The sequence below is a fragment of the Zingiber officinale genome, chromosome 6A, assembly GCF_018446385.1.
Source record: "Zingiber officinale cultivar Zhangliang chromosome 6A, Zo_v1.1, whole genome shotgun sequence".
Lineage (NCBI taxonomy): Eukaryota > Viridiplantae > Streptophyta > Magnoliopsida > Zingiberales > Zingiberaceae > Zingiber > Zingiber officinale.
The window spans coordinates 131555264-131577432 of NC_055997.1; the positions used below are offsets into that span (position 1 = coordinate 131555264).

Below are 22169 nucleotides of genomic sequence, written 5' to 3' on the forward strand. Positions count from 1 at the left end.
TTTATTAGTCAAATTATATTTGATTAATAATTTTAATTTTTAGATTCGGATCAAATTAAAGTTAAATTTGATCATTTATAATTTGTATTTATCAAAATTAAATTTGATTGATAGTTCTAATGTTTTTTTATTAATAAAGTTATATTTAGTTGGTAATTTTTTTTAATTTTTTTCTTAAAATTTGATCTCTAATTTTTTTTAAAAAAATTTATTGATAAAATTTAATTTATTGACAAAATTAAATCGGGTTAATAATTAAAAAATATTTATTAGTTATACTTACCAATAATTTATTTTTCATAAAAATACTTTTTAAAGTCCATTTATATTGCAGTATTTTTGACTTAAATAAAATTGATTTATAATTTTTTAAAGTTAAATTGATAAAAAGTTTTTTTGGTGCACGAATCTCCCACCTATTTGGGATCTTGGAGAAAGGTTTATTGTATATAGTGAATATATCTACTACTCAAACCTATTATTCCTAGATCACACAACAACTATTTTACTATTGACTTCTCTTCATCAAATTAAAATTAATTGATATTTTTTTAAATAATTATTAAAATATATATTAATAATATTACAATAATTTATTACTCGTTGCTAATTACTTTTAACAATTTATTGGTGAAATTTAACTTTATTTATTTAATAAAAATATTTATTAGATAAATACATTACATTTTAAGAAATTATGTTTGAAAATTTAACATATAAGATTTTTTTGTTAGTTTAAATTTTATTAATAAAGAAATGAACTTTGACTTGATTTAAAGAGTTATTGCTATCTCACTTGGTGTTGTTTTTAATTGTGAAAATAATTTTTTGCAATGTATAAAACTGTTATTTTAATTTATACTAATAAAATTAAATGCTTTAATATTATTTTATTTGAAAATTTATTTTTTCAAAAAAATAATATTTATTTTAAAAAATATTATGGTCATATTTTTTTTTCAACTACCTTGATGATAAAATTTATCTTAGACTCATTTTTTATAATTTGGTAAGAGAAATTCAAATTTTGAGTGATTATTTTATAGCGAAAATTTTATGTTTTTTTTTCTTTTTCAATTAACTTCTTTCTCCCGCGAATGCGCGCTAGGCTGGCCCGTTACGAGCATGCTAGGACTAGTAAATTTTCAAGGATACATTAAATTTTGACTTAACCTTTTTAATTTTGGAAATTTGACACAAATTAAAATTTCTCAAGAAAACTACATTTGAAATTTAATAATTTTAGTATTACATTTATTAAAATCCAGCCCTGAGTTAGTATGATATTTAGGGTGGGAGCGATTTAAGACTTTAAATGAAAAAAAATTAAAATTTTCATACTGCCCAGGTCATCCAATGCCACCTAAGCGGTTGTAAGATAATTCGAGTCTTAATTCAATTCCAATAAAATTATTTAATTAATTAAATATTTTATTTATTTTTATTTTAAAAATCTATAATAAAATTTTATTTAGTTATGTTATTATTTTTTTAATGATCTAATTATTTCTCATTTAAATAAATAATCAAAGTTATTTTTTAAAATCTTAATTAAATTATCCTATTAAAATATATAAAAATTAATTTAAAATTTTAAAAAATAATTCGTATGATAAATATAATTTAGGAAATTTGGAGTCTCCAATTATGGTATGAAATTTAAATTCTGTTGTGGATTGCTTGTATAAAATCGCAGCTGGCCGGCCCTTTCGATTTCGCGATTCAACTCAAACCCTCAAGATTCTTCCCTTACGATGGAGAACGCCGGCGTCAAGAGAAGATACAGGGAGACGGAGACGAAGATGGAGAAGGAAAAGAAGAAGGAGGCGAAGCTGATTACCTGGAAGTTAGGCGGTAAAGTCGTAGGCACCTCTCCTCTGTTTTCTTCCGGCCATTTAATGGTCGTGCCGGGCGTCGCCGCCCCTTCCTCCTCCGGTTCTGGCGCTCGTTCTATTTCGAGTTCCGGCATGGGGCCGCTGGCGTCGGAGCGGTGCGACGGGTTGAGGGAGAAGCTGGCGCAGATGGGCGTGCGCCACCCTGTTTCAGTGATCAAGAAGACGATCACGACCAGCGACGTCAACCTCGGGCAGCATCGCCTGCAGCTTCCCAACAGACTCCTGGACAGGAGGCTGCTGTGGGCCGTGATGAGCGAGGCGGAGGAGGCGCGGACGAGGGAGGATGCGGGGCTGGAGGTGAGGGTCCTGGACCGGCTAGGGCGGGAGTACGAGCTGAGGCTGCGGCTGGTGCGCTCCCTGGATTCGTACCGCCTGATGGGGTGCGACTACACGAGGCTGTTGGAGACCAACGCGCTCAGGAAGGGGAAACTGCTGGAGCTCTTGGCCTTCCGCCTCGACGACCACCTTGGGCTAGCGGTGGTGAATCACGAAGAGAATCAGGAGGAGATGGAGGAGGCCGCCGGTGGCGGCGGTGAGCAGCAGTCGGCGGTGATGGGGTGGCGCCAGGGGAACGAGATTGTGGAGGCGGCGCTGACGCTGATCAGCATGAGAAGGCCACTTCCTTGTCCTTGATGTCTTGGCGAGCCGATGCAACAGTCAACAATCTAACGGAATTAATTCAGATTCAAATTCATTTATTAATGAGTTTAGATAAAGTAGATTGATAGAGAGATTTGGGAAGAGGATGCTCCATCTCTAATGGATGTAAACAAATTGCTAAGGTGTTAAATTGTTATCAATTGTGTTTTTGTTTGTTTGTTTGTGTTTGTGCCAATTTAGGTCCCAGCTTTGGGGGCTAATTGTTCATGTAAAAAAGGAAAATTAAACTTTTTTTCTTTTATCTGAGATTAGCTATGTACCGTTACAAGGATGATGACATCATTTTATTAATCTTTCGAATTGCAAGATAATTCAAATAATAAATTTTCAAATCAATAATATTAATGGTACGGCTGGTGAGAGGGACTTGATTAAGGCAAAGTGACACTAGATTAGGAAATTATAATTGTTTATTTACTAATTGTTCATTTATATGCAATCTCATAATACATTGGATAGCCTACTTTAATAAGTGTTATTTTAATGTACCGATTAATTAGACTAGAGTTATATTTTAATTTTTTAAAAAAATGTAAATACATTTTAAATTTTCACACTACAAGGCAACATTACATGTCACCAAGGAAACTCCAAAACTTTGAAAACTTCATAGATTTAGTAACATGCCTTCCTTCATCGCTCTCTATTTTATGAATTTTTTTAAAAAAATAGATAAATAATATAATTTGGATAAATAAAATAAACTCGCAAGGCAACGGTGTAGCGTCAAAAACATTTTCTTAATTGTCCAAGTATCTAAAGATGAAGTTCCAAATTTTTTTTAATGCACGATTAATTAAAAAAGTTGAATTGATGAACCGCCTCAGATTATAGCTAACTTTTTTTAAAAAAATCTGACCAATAAACGCAAACCACTATTTCAAGATTTAATAATAATGGAAATGCCCATCGATCATTCTATGTTTTTATCTATAAATATTTAACATTGAGCAAAAAATTTTACTCTTTACAAAATGTTTAATCTCAGCAAATAAACAATAAAAAATGGAGATGATCTTATATAATGTTTCTCACACTTTTCATTTTCTTTGACTTAATTTGAAGATTCGTCTCCATTCCTAAAGAAGATTATGCTGTCTTTGATCTTATCAAACTCACAAATCAAATGGGAAAAAACAAATATTTAAAAGATTATAGTCAGGGACAAATTGTTCCATAACCTCAATTCTAACAATCACAACCCTGCGAGAGAGATAAAAGGAGAACAAAACATCAAAATTAATTAATTTAAAACTCTCTTTTCGTTTTTGTTTTTGCAAAATACAAACTCGATCTTTAGGAAGTTAGGTTTTAAACTGAGATCTTACCTCCTGGCTGAAGCACCTCATGGCAGGGGGATGCAGCAAGAATCGCCAATGTATTAGGCTGTGTCATGGCCGATCAGATCAGGTGTCTCGGCTTCAACAGTCGATAAGGCCATTCGCACCTTCCCTGCCCACGAATTCAAACGACTGTGCAATGATTTGATCTGCGGAATCCCTAGGACTCTAGGTTGCACCCATGAAATGTAAACTGTTCCATCGACTTGATCTACTATGCCTTCAATGAGATGAACCTGAGGGAACAAAAAAGAAACACTCCTCTTGAGTTGTGGATGCTAGAAATGTAACTGGTACGCCAGCAAAACTGGGAAATGAATGCCAAAATAATAGATATTTGCCTTTTGATGCTAATAACTGCATACATATTCAGGAGAGAATATCACAATGCCAAAATAATAGATCGCCGTCCAGAAAAAAAAAATACATAAAATAATTAATGATTGGTAACGTGTAGTGCTGAATGAATTACTTATATGTGAGACAATAAATACATGATATTGGACGAGGTGAAAAAGGGTCCAAATTTAGGACTTAGTTATATGGACCCTACTTCTAATCATCACAGATCCAAAAGTCAAATCTTATAACCTTTTTCAGACGTGTTTAAAGCTCACCCAAGCTTCAATTTTATTAGAATATTCTAGTAATTTTTATGGTATGGCCTTGAAGATATGAAAACAAAGAAGTTGTCCAATCAGTGCAATAATTATTGATCAAAATTAAGGATTGATATAAATGAAAACAATCAAACTATAGTTATAAATGAAAAATAATGAAAACTAAGAATTAATTTAAATAATAAATATATGATCATCAAATCCAGAAAAAAATATTACAAAATTTCCTGGTAAGAATTTATGTTAGTCCAACCGAGTATCTGACATAGTTGTGAATCTAAGGGTTTGTATAATTGCAATGGATTCCTTTCTGTGAAAGTGAAAGCCGGAAGGGTCTCTCCCCTCTCTATGTTTTCCCCAAATAAACAGGTTTTTAATACTTGGTCTCCCCTTCCCCTCTCCCTCTTCTCTGCAATTACTCTTCTTCCAAGTAAACACTAACCTAAGCTGGTTATCTCTAAAAAACATGTGAACAATAATAGGATGTTGAGTGTAAGTGGAAGTGAAGGGATCCTTTCTAAAAAATCCACAACATCAACTTATGATAAACTAAAGAGAAACCGAGACAGAGATGACAGTTACTTTCAAGCAGAAACACAATATAACCATAAAAATGAAGGATAAATAGACATGTAATCAGTCACCAAAAAATTTGCAACTAACACGCAAAACAGCAATCTGCAAGGAAAAAAATAACAGAAGCAAAAAAAAAGAGTTCGAAAAAGTCTTTCCAACTAACAAGCTACCAATTCAGGCAACATACGAATGAACTTAAATCAAGGGCAAAAAATGTTATGCTTACGGAAAGGGCTTTCATGAGGAGATACTCCACATCTTCAATGGAAAGTTTAGTTTTCTCAGCGATGATACTTAAAGGAATAGTCCGTTCCTCAGATGGACGACTGCGAAAAAAAAATTATCTTGAATGATGTATGATACAACTAGAATATAGAAAGAAGAGCACAAGATGCACATATCCGGAAGAAGTTGATCTCTCCCTACAAATGATCTTACCTAAATATAATTTCCATCAAACACAGAATGTTGATTTTTTCAAGTAGCTTCCTCTCGTTCTCTACCAATGCAGGTTGAGCACTCAATGCAGTGTTATGGATCTGACATAGTTCTTGATATCTAATCAGATTTCCTGAGTTAAAAGCTTGAAGAATATGATAGAGCCACTCCACTTTTGTCCCAATGAGGCTATTGATCTGTAGGCAAATCAGGAGCTCAAAGACATGAGTAGACATGGCAAGTTACAATGAAAAAAAAATTATATTGACTATATACATATGCAGAATCTGGGAAAAGATCTATGCACAAGGATATCAGGATAAAGATATACCGAGTGAACTAATGGAACATATGAATGCATTTAAATTCATAACATATAATAAACAAAGAAAACTTTGTAGTTATCATTCAAAATTATAAGTTGAAATTTTCATTTTTAGGAAATGAAAGAGTATACTTCTTCCACCTAATATTGCCAAGCACATTCATAGAAATAGGTAGGTAGAACTCTGACTTACAATAGGATGAGCAAGCAATTCACCAAAGTTGTATATGTTATCCCCCAGCAAAGCTGAAAGAGAAAGATCAGACGCCAAGTCCTGAAAATAAGTACAAAGTCAGTTTTAGCAAATGGATCAAAGGCATTAATATTTAAACTATTGTTGTTAATATGTGCAAAGGTACAGTTTGGAGATTCTCGTAAGTCAAAGAACTAAGAAAAATGATGAAAGGATTAGCCTGCAAATTAATTCTTGCAATAAATTGATTGAAAAGTAGCTTTCAAGGCAATAGATCGATGATATACTGGCTACAAATAAACAGTTTGCATACAGGTCATATCATGCTACTACAAGACCAAAACTTATCAGGAAAAATATATCTTACTCTTAAAATGTGTTGTACTGAACCAGCAGGTCTCAATGTATGAACATGCTTAAAAACATTTTATTTTATACAGTACTGTAAGACTTTCTACACTCTACTTGAAAAATTTAAGACTCATTAACTGATGAAACTATGAAATCTATGATTTTTCTTTTCTTTGCTATTTCTATCCTTCTGACAACTGAAAGTTGAACAACAATCTTCTCCAAATTGTCAATGTAGTTTTTCTGCCCTCCATAAGGAAAGTAATGTAGATAATACTCATTCAAGAATATATACAAATTTGTATTTCCCTGTCGAGAAAACACCAGCAATTTCTAATATTCAGAAAAAAATTATGATAAGAATATGGGAAGGTCTACCATTTGTTTACAAGAATCTATGACACAATAGTTATCCATCTCTATGATGTCAAAATTCAAGGATGACATCCTCATATGTAATCTTATTTTTTCTTTTGTGGTTTGAAATCCTTAAATTTTCACACCCACTGAAATGAAATGCATCCTGTTTGGAGTGGAACATATTACATTCAAGGCCTACTTACCTATGAAAATCCAATTAATGATTTCTAGCATTTTTCCTCTTTTACTCCTAGATGAATAACCAAAACAAAATATGCTGATTGTATAGTATAAGATGCAACTGGTAAGCCCTAGAGATGTTTCTAGCATGCTGGCTAGCTATTATGCCTTCCCTTGTTTTTTAATTGATAATTTGATTAGTTTGATTACCTTTCGAGAGTTACACATACAGATATATCAGCTAGTTCAATTAATCAACAAAGTCACTTTCCAAAAAGACATATCATATTTACCAGCTTGAATGATGCTGAAAGAGACTCTACTGAAGTGTATGCTAAATAAAGAAGAGCGCTCTTGTAGAATTCTGCAAATTCTTTTCGCGATTTATGATACTGTGAAGATACCCAATAGTAGCTAGCATGAACAGAAGGATCAACATCAGTCATGCTGTCCAATGTGCTCTTTCCCTCATCTATGAGTTTTTTGCACTCCTTTTGATCCCCTTTTTCCAGATTTAATGCAGCAATTTGCATTTTAACATATAGGATTGGCTCCTCAATCCTCAACTCTCGAGTAGCATGCAATTTTTCAATTATTCCCTCAAGGTAGATAATTGCAGCATCCTTCTCTGAATATTGACGCGAAACCACCACAGCAAAATGAGCGAGCTTCAATAGATTGATTTTGGTCTCAAAGTCTGTAATGAAGTTATGATACAGCTGTATAAGAGCATCACCAGCCTACAGAGTGAAACAAAAAAAATGTTATTGTGACATTATAAGCAAAATTAGTAAAGAATAAAGGATAACTAATAGAATAACAGAAAACAGATAACACATTATCCAGTTAGGTTTGATGACAGGTAGCCATGCAAACAAAGGCAATCAAATCATCATGACAGCCAAAAAAGTAGTTTCTCATACCTAATGGATGTACATAAATATAGACTAAAAAACATTCATGGTATTGAACATAGTTTTTCTTTTTTTCTTTTTAAGTTTCAAGTCAATGGAGACAACCAGAGCTGAAACATACAAATTTTGAAAAGAAAAAAAAAAATCTAAAAAGTAAATCCATCTGAGAAATATCACTGCCAATTTGAATGCCAATTGAACCAAAATTCTTTTGTTGCTTCTAAATTAGACTATTTGAAGTACATATGATATTATTAACAGGATCAAGAAAGGGTGGTACAAATGGATTGGAGCTTCCAAAGTCTTGTATAATTGTCATGTTTCACTTAGGCTAAAAGGAAAAAATTATAGAACCTTGGTACGATCTACATACTTTATGGATTGGAGCACTGAAATGTTAGGAAGCAACACATTCAAAAAGTTGATGTACCAAAGATGAGAATGCTAAAGATGGATTTGTCACATTACTAGAAAGGATAAAAGAAAAATATTAATATCAAAGAGCAATTGAGTGTAGCTCAATAGCCAATAAAAGAAAGAGATGGAATGTACATGTTCAAACGCATATCAATAAATTCTGAGAGTCAAAATCTATTAGAAAGGAAGTCAATGTAACAAGAAATAAATAAAATTGATTTAAATATTACTGCTGTAAGAATTGTTATACTGTTTCTATTTAAATGTTTCAAAGCGCATATGATGACAACATAAAATATGGTAAGGAAGACACTTTAAACCAAGATAATTAAATTGCATGTAAGCTAGGATCAAAAACTGCTAGGGAAGGATGCCGACAAAGAATTATTGTACAATATTTAATGAATTGCAAAGTAAGTTGGATTGTTAAGATCAACACTTGAGATTTGATTGGCCATACTTTAAGAAAATTTAAAAAGATGATAAGTGCATTATCAATTGAGAACTGTAACATACACATTCCTCAGAAAAACAAATCCCTTCTTTGAAAAAACAATGAAATTCCAAATATCAAAATTGGAATGAATCCCTTTCTGCTAGCTTGTTATGACCCTTGAATATAGATCACATAATGGGACGATTTACCGATCGACGGAATCAATCTTTGTCTTCTTGTTTTACGACTTTGATGGCCTATGGTGGTAGGGATAATTTGAGGCTCGTTGGGATTAGAAAACCTCTCAATCTAGGGGGTTTGATGTCTTTTTGTAAACTCATTCGTAATCTTTAATACATTATTCCAGCCATTTAAATATAACTATTGGCGTTCCTTCCAGACAAATGAAGAAAACAAACACTAAATAAAAAAGGTTTTATTCTTACTAAAAATAAAAGATACTCGACTCAATCTTCTTGAAAATAAAAGATATCCGACTTAAATAAAAATCAATTATTATAGCTGAATCAATTCTCTTGATATGCACCCTTCTTTCTAAATTTGTCATGTGTGTATCTCTTGTATTTGATGGGCTCCAGATTCTCTTTTGTTGCATGAGCTTGCCCACGGTCCATAACATTGCTCTCTCAAAAAATGAGGTTGTCTGCAAACACGAATGATGGGTAACATTCCATGATAGCTACTGTGTCTTCCCATGAATCCGCATGGTTTGAGGAGTGGGGGTGCTTGTGATTCAACATGGCCTTGTTCATCAAAATTTTCTAATCCCTCAAACAAGAAAAGACGCTTGCAACGATGACTGGGAGTGTAAAGTTCATTGCAATTAAAACAAAGACCCACACATCGTTCTTTCATTTCCTACCAATTTAATTGTTTGATAAATGGTTGCTTCAATGACTGGATGGGAGAGCATCACGATGTGACGGTAGGTACAGATTGTTTAGAGTGGAGTTCATAAAGACAGGCAAAACTCATAGTCGATGTGAGATCTTTTGGGCGGTGAAGCTCGACTTCCATAGCGATGTAATCTTGGAGGCCACTAATGAATATTTGAACTTCTTGTTCTGATGTTATGGAACTCGCTGGTGTCGCCAATTGTTCAAACTCTCGCGGGTAGTTACCACATATCTTGATTGTTGAAGTTTGGCAGGCTCGTCCAATTTGTTGTTGCGAATAGGTGGCCCAAACCTCATATTACATGGATCTTTAAATTCCTCCCAATGAATATGAGGTCGATCACGTTCTAGTTTGATGAACCATAATTAGCCATCTCCCTCAAGATGGAATGAGGCTAGGCCAACCTTTTCTTCTTCTGGAGTGCGTTGATGATGAAAAAAAAATGATCACATCGATTGAGCCAACCCAAAAGATTAGACTGACCATCATAACACGAGAAATCCAATTTTGAATACCGTGATATAAATGAGGATCCCTCCTCATGGCCATGGTACCCTTTCGAGCAGTGCCCTTGTGGATCAGGACGGTTGCTACTCTCTTCACATGGATGACTGTTGTGCTAGTGTAGCTTAGAGAAACCTTTGGACAATTCCTCTAATTGAGCATGGATGAGTTGTTGTCGTTTTTCATTCGCAACTTTGTCCTCCTTGTAAATTTTGAGAAAAGCATCAAAGTGTTGTTGAAGTGCTTGTCAGTCACCCATTACAACAAGCTCTGATATCGATTTGTTATGACCCTGGGATATGGATCGCGTAATGGGATGGTTTACCTATTGATCGATGGAATCAATTTTTCTTCTTCTTGTTTTTACGACCTTGACGGCCTATGGTGATAGGGATAATTTGAGGCTCGTTGGGATTAGAGAACCTCTAGATCTAGGGGTTTGATTTCTTTTTGTAAACTCAGTCACAATCTTTATTGTCTTATTCAAGTCATTTAAATACAACTACTAACGTTCCTTCCCAACAAAGGAAGAAAACAAACACGGAATAAGAAAGGTTTTATTCTTACTAAAAATAAAAAAATACTCGACTTAAATAAAAATTAATTGCTATAGCTGAATCAATTCTCTTGATACGCACTCTTCTTTCTAAATCTGTCATGTGTGTATCTCTTGTATTTGATGGGCTCCAGATTCTTTTTTGTTGCATGGACTTGCCCACGGTCCATAACATAGCTACACCACTCAACTAGTTTGTTTAACACCTAAAACAGTTAAAAGGAGCCTCTTGGAATAATCAACCACAGCCAAGGCTTGTAAATTATCTCCTGGGCTCCTACTACAGATTTAAACATTCAATTAGACAATAGACATGTAATGGAAATACATATGTTTCTACTTAAATTTAGATTAGAAAAAAAGTGTGGGCCACTAGACAAATAAACAGAAGCTAACCATGCTCACAGAACAAGTTTTTGAAATGGAAATACTCCAATAATCAAATTCTTTAGGTTATCACATCCATCCCGGCACATGTTAACTGCAAATCACACTACACTCATCAAAATCAAAATCTCATACAATCAAGCTAGGCAATGACTATGCACAGTAGACTCCTAAAAGTCCTAATGAGTTTTTTAAATTTACAAAACAAATAAAAAGTCTATCAATTGCAATAACAAGATTTTACGACTGTATTTATTCTAGAACTATAATCAAATCTTCAACACAAAAAATTGATATTGGGTTATAAATCTTTACTGCAGAATCTCATGCAAATATACATCACCTTACATACAAAAATTGCTTTTAATTTGTTTAAGCCTCCTTCAAAATATTCCTTTTCTTAATTATAGGCATCAAATTGCCAATAACGTCATAGATCCAACTACACAAGCAGATGAATCACAGAAATAAAAATGGAGACTGGCAACTTACTCTACGGCGAAGACAATAGCCAACTAAATCCCACCAGGCGACTTAAACAACAAAAGTAGAAGCAAAGAAAAACCAAGGGTAAGAGAATACCTGAACTACCGCCAAGGCAACGAACTGCTCGAGCTTGGCGGTGAGTTGGTGCCACAGCTTACGCTGGTACAAATCTGCCAAGGCGCTGTACCAGTCGGCGAGCTCCGGCTGCGCGTTGCGCTGCGATTCGAGGTATTGAAGCGCCATCCTATCGAGCTCAGGACCAGATCAGTGGCAGCGCGATATCTTTCGAAACCCTAAACTCGGCCTCGTCTGTTCGGTTCTTTGCTTCCGTCCCCAGTATTCATTATTCTGTAGTGCGACCTGAGTTTTTCATTTGACTCCTAATATTTTGATAAATCATAGTTTATCCTGAACCTTCGCAGATTTATATAGGGATTATTATCTCAAAATAACAATAAAAAAAAGTTAAATAAAATTTGATTAACAACAATTTTGATTTTAAAATTTCTTCATAAAAATATAAAAACTAATCAGAATATTTTTTTAAAAAAATAGCATTTGAAAACATTTTTTATTTTATGACTAAAAAAAAATAGACCAAATTCGATCTGGGGACCGTGGTGAGTTACAAGTGCGATTACGGATCCGGGTCCGCGGGCTACAACTCAATTGCTCTTCCAGGACCCGTCGAGTAAGACGGATCCGATAAGACATAGCTTGGGCCATGTTAGACCTGGTCATAACAAATCGAGCAGGACCGAATCAACCGCCTCGAGATGCAACATAACATTTGAATGAGATTGATCCAAACGCAGTCACGTGACCAACGTGAGACCCGTTGCGTACTCGCGTCGGCGTCCCTTATCCTCACCGTCCGTGCGCGGTTCTTCCTTCTTCCGCCTTCTCTCCGATCGCTTCCTCCTCCGGCGATTCTCCTCCGATTTTGTTTGATTGATTCTTTTTTGGGGAAGATTGCGGAAATAGAGAGGCGATGATGGGACCGGAGATTGCCTCTGGCTTCGACTCGCCTCCGGAGAGAGAAGAGATGGAGAGCCTCGCCCTCTCCGACGCCTCCGCCAGCGCCTACCGCTCCGCCATGTCCTCCATCCCCGCCTCCATTTCTGCATCCTCCGATGGGGATCCACTCCTCGCTCCCCCTCCCACCCTCCACTTCCCCATCTCCTCCTCCGCCTCCGGCCACGGCGGGAATCCCGCCACTTCCACGGCTTCCTCTTTCCTAGATCCGCCCTCCTACGCGGACGTGGTCTTCAGTCCATTCGACTCGCATAACGGCCACGGCGGCTGCGGCAGTGGCGCTGATAATGGATCCTTACTCCGCAGCGATTCCTCCCCCAGATCCGCCCGTGCCGCTAAGTCAGACTACATTAAGATCTCCGTCTCCAACCCGCACAAAGAGCAGGAGACAGCGAACTCGCTCGTCCCCGGCGGTGGGACCTACTTCACCTACTTGATCACCACCCGAATGCGCGCCGGCTTTGCGGCGAATGGGGACGGAGAGTCGGAGCCTGTTGAGTTTGGCGTGCGGCGGCGGTTCCGAGACGTGGTCACGCTCTCTGATAGGCTCGCGGAGGCTTACCGGGGGTTTTTTATTCCTCCACGTCCGGATAAGAGCGTGGTTGAGAGCCAGGTGTTGCAGAAGAACGAGTTCGTGGAGCAGCGTCGGTCGGCTCTTGAGAAGTATTTGTGGCGATTAGCGGAGCATCCGGTGATCGGGAAGAGCGATGAGTTTAGGGTGTTCCTTCAGGCGAAGGGAAAGCTTCCATTGCCGACGACCACTGATGTTGCTTCAAGGATGCTGGATGGGGCGGTGAGGCTTCCAAAGCAGCTATTTGGGGAGGGAGCAGCTGCACAAGTTGTGCCGCAGGAGGTAGTGCAGCCGGCAAAGGGAGGCAGAGACTTGCTGAGGATATTTAAGGAATTGAAGCAGGCAGTGACTAATGAATGGGGAGGAGTGAAACCATTGTTGGTGGAGGAGGACAAGGAATTTTTGGAGAAAAAGGAGAAGATGCAGGATCTTGAGCAGCAACTCAGCAGTGCGTCACAGCAGGTGAGTAAAGAATTCTGTCAAAAAAAATTCTTTTTTTGCATTAGTTACCTGTTGATTCTTATAGCGGTCAAGTATCCAAAAGGTGATTTTTTATATTGAGATTGGAGATGAAATCTTTTAGACTAGATTATTTGATCGGTTCACTGAAGTCTTAAGGATAGAATGTGAATCTTATTAATTAAAATCCTACTTTTTATATCTTTTGGATATGGAAAAGCAAAAGACCACATTGTCCTCTATCATCTAGAGATTCTAGTGCCCTGGTAGAGAACGTTGTATGCTTATATTGAATAATTTCTGAATGAAACTACAAATTTGATTGAGTTCAAGTACATATTGCCAAATCTAGAACCAAGAAAAATTTTGTAAGCAGTGAAGCATGCTAGCACCTTAGCAAATGTTTGACGAGCATGTCTGGATTGGCAAAGTGATACCACTCTTTCTCTTAAAGACGTTGGGAATTCATCTCAGATAAATAATAAAATTTTCTTATACAAATTGCATTATAGGACTGAGCTATTCCTTGTTATTTACTTGTGTAAATTTTTGCACAAAAATCTTTTTTAACTGGAGATCTTTAACACATTAACATGTTTTGTGTAAATATTGTTACATAGTTGTTGCTTTCATGTAATTTCTATTTATGTCCTGGAATGCATAAGATGGGAAGATAGACATGCTGTGATTAATTATAGAGCTTAGGAAGAGCAACTATATGCTGGCATATACTTATCCTAACTATTGTGATTGGATCCGTGCTCCTGCAAGAAAAATTGAGAAGGTAGGAATTTCTCCTTCTGTGAGAATGAACACACGGTTTCTTTTAAGGTGCATCAGGGTAATGGCTGCAAGGTGACATGGATCTGTGAGTTCGTTTTTTAAAAGTAGTTATTGCAAGAACACGATATGTGTTTGGAATGTGAGGTTTACATGTGCTTTCTTCTAAAACAGTAGCAATGATTTTATAATTTGTCCACTTTATATTTTCAATATGACAATGAATTGTGGTCTAACAAAGGTTACAGACTTGCATTTTTTTTATTGTTCTACTGTTGATTTGCAATTTACCAAAACAGTTTAGGGTCTTTCATCATAATGTTGATTTCCTCACCATGAGTTGACTTTTTATTAGAATTTCAATTGTTTCATCTCTGGATTTTTCTCTTCTGGCATTCTAATACATGACTAATTGCACTTTTTTTTCTTTGGCAGGCTGAAGTTCTGGTTAATGCACAACAAAGTATTGGTGAAACAATGGGAGAAATAGGTTTGGCATTCATCAAACTTACAAAGTTTGAGACCGAGGAAGCAGTATACAGCTCTCAGAGAATACGAGCTGCTGATACCAAAAACGTTGCAACTGCTGCTGTAAAAGCCAGCAGATTATATCGTGAACTAAATGCTCAAACTGTCAAACATCTGGTACTCATTAAATATTAACCAGTTGATGTGAATCCTTACATATTAAAGTAGAATGAATCCTCTGTGTTCTTTTGATGTTTTGAATACTTATTTGGTAATATCCAATGACAGGATACACTTCATGAACATCTAGGATTAATGCTTGCTGTTAACAGTGCCTTCTCAGAGAGAACCAGTGCTCTGTTGACTGTGCAGACCTTAATGTCAGATTTGGCAACACTAAATACAAGGGTCGATAAACTTGAAGCTGCATCCTCTAAGATTTTTGGTGGCGACAGATCAAGATTACATAAGATAGAGGAGCTAAGAGAAACAATTAGAGTTACTGAGGATGCTAAAGGTTGTGCAATAAGAGAATACGAGAGGATAAAGGTATTGCCGAATTTCTAATAATGCTTAATATGAATAAATTGCAATGTGTAAATGTTATCATATGTTGGAAAAATTACCACCGTTAATCATTTCACAAGTTTGACTTTACTCGTCCTTACAACTGAATATCATATTTGCTTTTATCGCCTGTGCCTATTATAATATTTTATTTACTAACATTCCATTAGAATTCCATTGCCATCAGAAAGACAAATAGATAATTATGAACTTAAGGAAACATTGAGCTCATATGACCATTACATCCTCTCCTTTTTAATTACATTTTCTTTATTCTAGTAGTTAGTTTTTAAAGTTGCTCTTCATAATTTAATTATTTTTATGCATATTCTACCATCAATTAACATAATATAATTGATTGGCATCAATTAACATAAAATCTATATGACTGATAAGTTACTATTAATGTAAAAAAAATGCTTATTGTAAGGTTGTCCTCCACAATGGAATATTATCAATTTTCTCTTCCATGAAGAATCACAAAATATGTGTTTATGTAGTATTTGAGCAGTAATTTTGATTGGTGTTTTTGGGTTTTAGGACGAATCTAGGCACTTTGGAAGGGTGTTTTCCTCATATTTGCTTCACATTAGTGAGCCTCACCTATTAAGAAGCAACAAGAACCATATGTCTTGTTGTTCAAGCTTTACCCTGACTTTTTCAGGTCTTATAACTAGCTTTCAGTAGCTTTTGCTGCCCAACTTAGTCAGCACAGGTTTTACAAGCTTAAACCACAAGGCAGTTTCATCCTCTTTCTTAGATAGTTACCTTTCTACAGACTGTATACTCAGAATTCTTAAAGACAAACTAGGAAATTATAAGTATACAAACTAATTTGGACAATAGCTAATTACAAGCTTACATAAGAAAATTAAAATAGTAAGGACATTACACGAGCATACTTACATGAAATTGAAATCACACTTGTGCTAAAGCACACTTGCACATGCTAGCACACTCTTACAACACACACTAGCACACTTGCTCATTCTCTCTTGCTTTGTCTGCTCTAGGTGAGATGTCGGGATAGTCTTTAATAGGGCATGTTGGCTATGAGGATTGCTTAGAACAGAAGGAAATAGGACAATGAGCTGTCTTCGTAATGGAGAAGAAAGAATGGGACAAAGAGTGGTGGGAAGGATCTGTTTCGTGAGTGGGGAATAAAGAAGGGAGGCACAATGGAGGATGAGTTGTAGCAGGTAGTGGAGAATCCACCGAGTAAAAGTTTCTGTAGGTAGAGAAATAAAATTAGCCGATGCCATGACTTACGAATTGACACGAGCTGACGTCATGGCTTATGTCTATTGCTATGGCTCTATCATGTTGTCAAGATAATGTTCACCCATTAAGTCTAAAGACGGGGCTCTGGGACGGGTAGCTTGAGTTGGGGTGTTGGCTCTGTTTAGAGCATGCTTGTAGCATATTGCAAATCTTGTTGAGCTGGCCAGTTTCTTTGTTGCCCACCTTTCAACTTTCTTCTGATAATGTTGATAGTGGGTCATATGTTGGGTAGAAATATTAAACGGAATAAATCTGGTGCTCAATGTCTCTTAGCCAGTATGTTTCTCTGACTAATATGTAATTGTCTGGGTTTTCGTGTTGATCCCATAACCAATTGTTTCTTTAGATCAAAGCACGTAAATACTTAAGTTGATCTGCTGGTGGTGCTGCCCACTCCAGATTAGGATCGGAGGGATATTCTTCAATTTCTAATTGAAGATCATTTATCTCATGGATGTCTATTTTGATTAAGTGTCTAGCTTGGCCTATCTTTAGATTTATCCACTCTGGTGAGGAGCTTGTAATTCAAACTTCCTGGTATTGTTGTTGTCAAGTAGATAGTTTTGTATATCCTCAAAATTTTCTCTTGAGGAGAAATGGAATTCATCCTCGTATTTTGTGAATTGTTGAAGTTCTTGATTACCAAACCTCATGGTCTTCATGGATAGACAGAGAAAGTTATGAACTTTTGGAAGTTCCAATTATTAAGATTACCATAATCAATGCTTTATCCAATTATTCTCGACAATAATATAAAAACTAGGAGGCAAGAAGTACTCTTGTTATGTAGTTTTTTCTGGAACACAAACAGGAGTCTATTATGACTGGGAAGAAGTCCAAATAGCTATCCAAGGATGTGAAAAACCATCCTATAAAGGTTTTTACTCCCTAGATGAAGAATTTACTTCTGCTAGGGAATGCATAGGCACTAACTTCTTCATAAGCACTTTATTAAAGGGAGGTGGAAAAGTTTAGTCAAACAAAACATATGCTCAAGCAACTACCACTGAGCCTGAAGAAACAAGCACACAACCTTCAGGCTTTATTCATAGGCCCAATTACTCAACTTTGGCCCAGCTTAAAGCAAAAGCTGCTAAAACTTTAGAACAACGAGCTTCAGAATTAATGCTTTCAGATTTCCAGACTACTATCCTAGAAGACATATCCACATAGGTTCGAAGAAGTATGGTTGAAAGATCAACTTTCCAAACGTTCCTTGACTTATGTGAAATACTTGAGACATTTCATACAAACACATATGTAGACTCAGACAAATATGATTGCCAATGCCAACTACTTTACTCCTTTAGAAAAACCAATATTGACTTTGAAAAATGTCCCAAGAAATTTCAGAGGAAGGCTTATTACTCCATTTATTTAAATGGATTATGGACTTCTACACAAACTTTGGGTAAACGATATGGTTTCCGTTAAAGATTTCTCAAAGAAATTGGGCAGCATTATAGCTCACACCCTTGATAAAGAAGAAACATTTGGTATCTGCACATTTGAAACTCCCCGCCAAAGTGGATAAATTTTAAGATAGAACCAGTCAGACATTCAATCAAGATAGATATCCATGAGATAAATGGTTTTCAATTATAAATTGAAGAATATCCCTCTAATCCTGATCTGGAGTGGGCAGCACTTCCAGCACCAGCACATCAACTTAAGCATTGGTGTGTTTGATCCAAGGAAATAATTGGTCATGGGATTAGCATGAAGATTGAGACAATTACATGCTAATTGGAGAAACATACACTGAAAAGATCTACTGGCTAAGAGACATGGGCACCAGATTTATTCCATTTATTTTTTCTACCAAACATACAACCCTCTACCAACATTATTAGAAGAAAGCTGAAAGGTGGGCAACAAAGAAACTGGCCAACTCAGCTAGATCAACAATATCCTACAAGAGTGCTCTAAATAGAGCTAACACCCCAACTCAAGAGTGCCACAGCCCCGTCTTTAGATGGAATGGGTGAACATAATCTTGACAACATAATAGAGCCATAGCAATAGACGTAAGCCATGACGTCAGCTTGCATCAATTCGTAAGTCATAGCGTCAGCTAACATTATTTCTCTATCTACAGAAACTTTTACTCAGTGGATTCTCCACTACCCTACAACTCATCTTGCACTACTTGCTGCCTCCCTTCTTTATTCCCCACTTACGAAAACAACTCCTTCCCACCACTCTCTGTCCTCTTCTTTCTTCTCCATTACAAAGACAGCTCATTGCCCTCTTTCCTTCTCTTCTAAGCAATCCTCATAGCCAACACGCCCTATTAAAGACCATCCTAGCATCTCAGCGAGCATACGAAGCAAGAGAGAATGAGTAAGTGTGCTAGTGTGTGCAAGTGTGCTTTAGCACAAATGTGTTTTCAGTTTCATGTAAGTATGCTCGTATAATGTCCTAACTATTTTAATTTTTCTTATGTAAGCTTGTAATTAGCTGCTGGCCAAATTAGTTTGTATGCTTGTAATTTCCTAGTTTGTATGTTTTCTCGTAAAATGTCTATGACAACTTAATAAAATTTTCTAGGCTTTTTTCGCCTCCTTTGTCTTAAAAAAATCTTAGATCTTATCTGAGTATACAGTTTGTAGAAAGGTAACTATCTAAGAAAGATGATGGAACTATTTTGTGGTTTAAGCTTGTAAAATTTGTGCCAATTAAGTTGGGCAATAAGAGCTTTTGAAAGCTTGTTATAAGACCTGAAAAAGTCGAGGTAAAGCTTGAACAAGACATTATGGTTCTTGTTGTTTTTTAATAGGTGAGGTTCACTGATGAGAAGCAAATATGAGGAAAACATCCTTCCAAAGTGCTTAGATTCGCCCTAAAATTCAAAAACACCAATCACAATTATTGTTCACATCAATCACCGTTTACAGTTAAAAACACTGAAAAACAAAATATTAACTCCAAACCCAATTTCTACTTCAAAATTCAAAAACAACTTCTAACACACACACACAACAACAAAATCTTATCCCACTAGGTGGGGCCGGCTATTTGGATCTATTTACGCCATTGGGCTTTATCTTCTACTATATCATTATCTATACTTAAATAAATTTTATTTTATTTTATTGTTTTAACCAAGTCTTTTTTTGTCTTCCTCTTTCACGTATGATGTGTGCATTTGTCATAGTTTTGCATCGCCTAATTGAACATTTATTGATCGTCTAAGTACCATCTTACACACACCAAAAAAAAAATACAAGAAACCAATGTCACTGTGATGCACTCAATACAAATATCTATTCTATTTGTTTACATTTATCCAGGAAAACAATCGGAATGAGCTCAATAGGCTAGACCAAGAAAGGAAGGATGATTTTCTCAGCATGCTGAAAGGGTTTGTAATTAACCAGGTATTTCTCAGGTTCTTACAATGTAAGAATCAAAATATATAGGTGGAAATTTTGTTCAGCATGTTCTAGTTACTGCTTTGACAATGCTAGTTGGATTCTCCTCTTATTATCCAATACGTACAATTCCTGCAAAACTGAGTGTGTTGCAGTTTTTTCTCCCTTAAATGTATTGCTTTCACCTGGGTGAACATGGATTCTAGGATAAAGTTTATAAAAGAATTTTCTTCTTTTTTGTGAACATGTTGTATTATGCTAAAAAACGCTTCTTTGTTTACTGTATGTCATTAATTTTGTTTTTATCTTTGTTGACAAAGAAATTATGCCATATAATTCTATTTTCTTCCGTATCTGTCACTGTGATAAACTACTAGCTGAAAACTTAGAGGTGCAGTTTCATCTATCTATCTATCTATCTATCTATCTATCTATATATATAAAAGAAAACTAGTATCAGTTCATCTAGTTGCAGATCAAGTCAATAGTTATTATCAGCACTCATCTCACTTGAACTTAGAATTCAAAAATCCACTCATCCTTGATATTCTTTAATGTTGCTTCTTGATCGTACTATGAGGCTACATTACTTGGACTCGGCCATAGTATTCAACACAAGTGTAGATCCAAGTGTCTAAAACAGTGGTTTCTACAATTTTTTATGTGGTCATTACTAATAGACAGTAATATCAGTTGCACACATTTGTTTCAATGTCTAAATGCCAATATTCAACGCTGATGTAGAAACGGCAAAGGCTATGAAGCACTAGGTTTTGTAGCATAGATATTCCTTTTTAGTTGCGATTTCAAAACTGGCTTGGATTGACTGATTACTGATTAAACCAGGAATCTAGAAAAATTTGGTCCACTTGAAATGATAAATCATTCTGGTTGAACTGGATGTCCTCAGGTTCAGCTGGAAAAACTGCAATCAGGAACACTGACCAGTCAACCTCCCGGATAGGGTCTGCATTTGAAAACACTGCTTATTAGGAGAGAATTTCACATCTCCGCTTTTCATTTTTAGTATTCACAATCTAGCTTATTGCATATATTTTTTTTTCCTAAAACTGGAATTCTGATTTAGAATCTCTATGGATCCGTGTTAAATTATGAAAAACAGCATCTTTGTCGATTTGTGTCAGGTAATTGATTCTTCCATCCACATTCTTGCACATCTTGAACAGGTCGCGTATTCTGAAAAGTTGGCTAATGTCTGGGCTACCGTAGCCGAAGATACGAGTAACTATGTGAGAGGCAACAGCTAGATTGTGCGTCATCATTATCATCAACATCAAGTCGTGTCTATATCAAGCTATTTATAATCAGCCACATGAATCGTGTGAGTGGAAACTAAAATTTTCTCCTTTGCAGCTTCTTCTCAATCACAGGAATGTACACGAACCACCTTGCAGTTGAAAGGGTAACAAGAAAAAGAAAAGGGTTGTGTTTGCTACAGAAAAAAGTAGTTCATGGTGGTGCTTGTTTCTGAAATCTGTCTGGGCTCAGCATTTTTAGTTTGCTGTTGTGTATATTTATTAGGTTAATTTTCCGATTTTTTTTTTCAAAATGCAGCTTAATATTTTAATATTGTCAAAATCCCTCATAAGGTTTTTATTTTATTGTTAAAGTCCTCTAATAATCGCAGATAATGAGTGTTTTAATAGTAACATAGAAATTTTAAGGGTTATTTTGATATTAGTAAAACTTTATTGAGTATTTTTTTTAAAAACTATTAAATGCTTGGAGTATTTTAAACATTATTCTATTAAATTATTTATCCATGAATGTTTTTACCATCTTATTTTTTTTATATTCCTTAAACAAGGTCAATATTTGGGATGTCGAATTATTTATTGAATGAATTTTATTTGACTATTGAGGTGCATTAGTAGATAATTCGATAAAATCTTGAGCCAGTCGCACGCTTAACTATTTATCCAACTTTATTTATAATTCAACAACTTTAAAAGAAATTTGAATGTTATCTAAATAAAATTCTTAAGTTTTCTTACAAGTTTATCCTTTAGCTTCCTTAAACTCGAATTTTTAAAATGTTCATAGATACAAATGCTCCA

The 22169-nt window shown here is 35.6% G+C and overlaps 2 protein-coding genes across 5 annotated transcripts; one reads left to right on the top strand and one right to left on the bottom strand.

The window, feature by feature from the left end:
• Window positions 1-3682: 3682 nt before the first annotated feature.
• LOC121998139 (26S proteasome non-ATPase regulatory subunit 13 homolog B-like) lies at window positions 3683-11947 on the bottom strand. Of its 2 annotated transcripts, XR_006116440.1 has the most exons (7): window positions 11653-11947; window positions 7232-7678; window positions 6048-6128; window positions 5530-5726; window positions 5318-5417; window positions 3884-4131; window positions 3683-3758 (listed from the first exon to the last, which is right to left on the bottom strand). XR_006116440.1 is itself a non-coding variant. In XM_042552905.1 (6 exons), exons 1-6 carry the CDS (start codon window positions 11797-11799, stop codon window positions 3937-3939), a joined length of 1167 nt encoding a protein of 388 aa, XP_042408839.1. In that variant the 5' UTR covers window positions 11800-11947; the 3' UTR covers window positions 3683-3936. The 2 variants fall into 2 exon arrangements, 1 of the variants encoding a protein (XP_042408839.1); XM_042552905.1 differs by having other exon boundaries at window positions 3683-4131.
• Window positions 11948-12172: 225 nt separating this feature from the next.
• LOC121998138 (sorting nexin 2A-like) lies at window positions 12173-21711 on the top strand. Of its 3 annotated transcripts, none has more exons than XM_042552904.1 (6): window positions 12173-13624; window positions 14837-15046; window positions 15158-15418; window positions 20011-20097; window positions 21279-21389; window positions 21466-21711. In XM_042552904.1, exons 1-5 carry the CDS (start codon window positions 12548-12550, stop codon window positions 21357-21359), a joined length of 1716 nt encoding a protein of 571 aa, XP_042408838.1. In that variant the 5' UTR covers window positions 12173-12547; the 3' UTR covers window positions 21360-21389; window positions 21466-21711. The 3 variants fall into 3 exon arrangements, with proteins under 3 accessions (XP_042408838.1, XP_042408837.1, XP_042408836.1); XM_042552903.1 differs by having other exon boundaries at window positions 21279-21362; XM_042552902.1 differs by having other exon boundaries at window positions 21279-21711.
• Window positions 21712-22169: the final 458 nt, after the last annotated feature.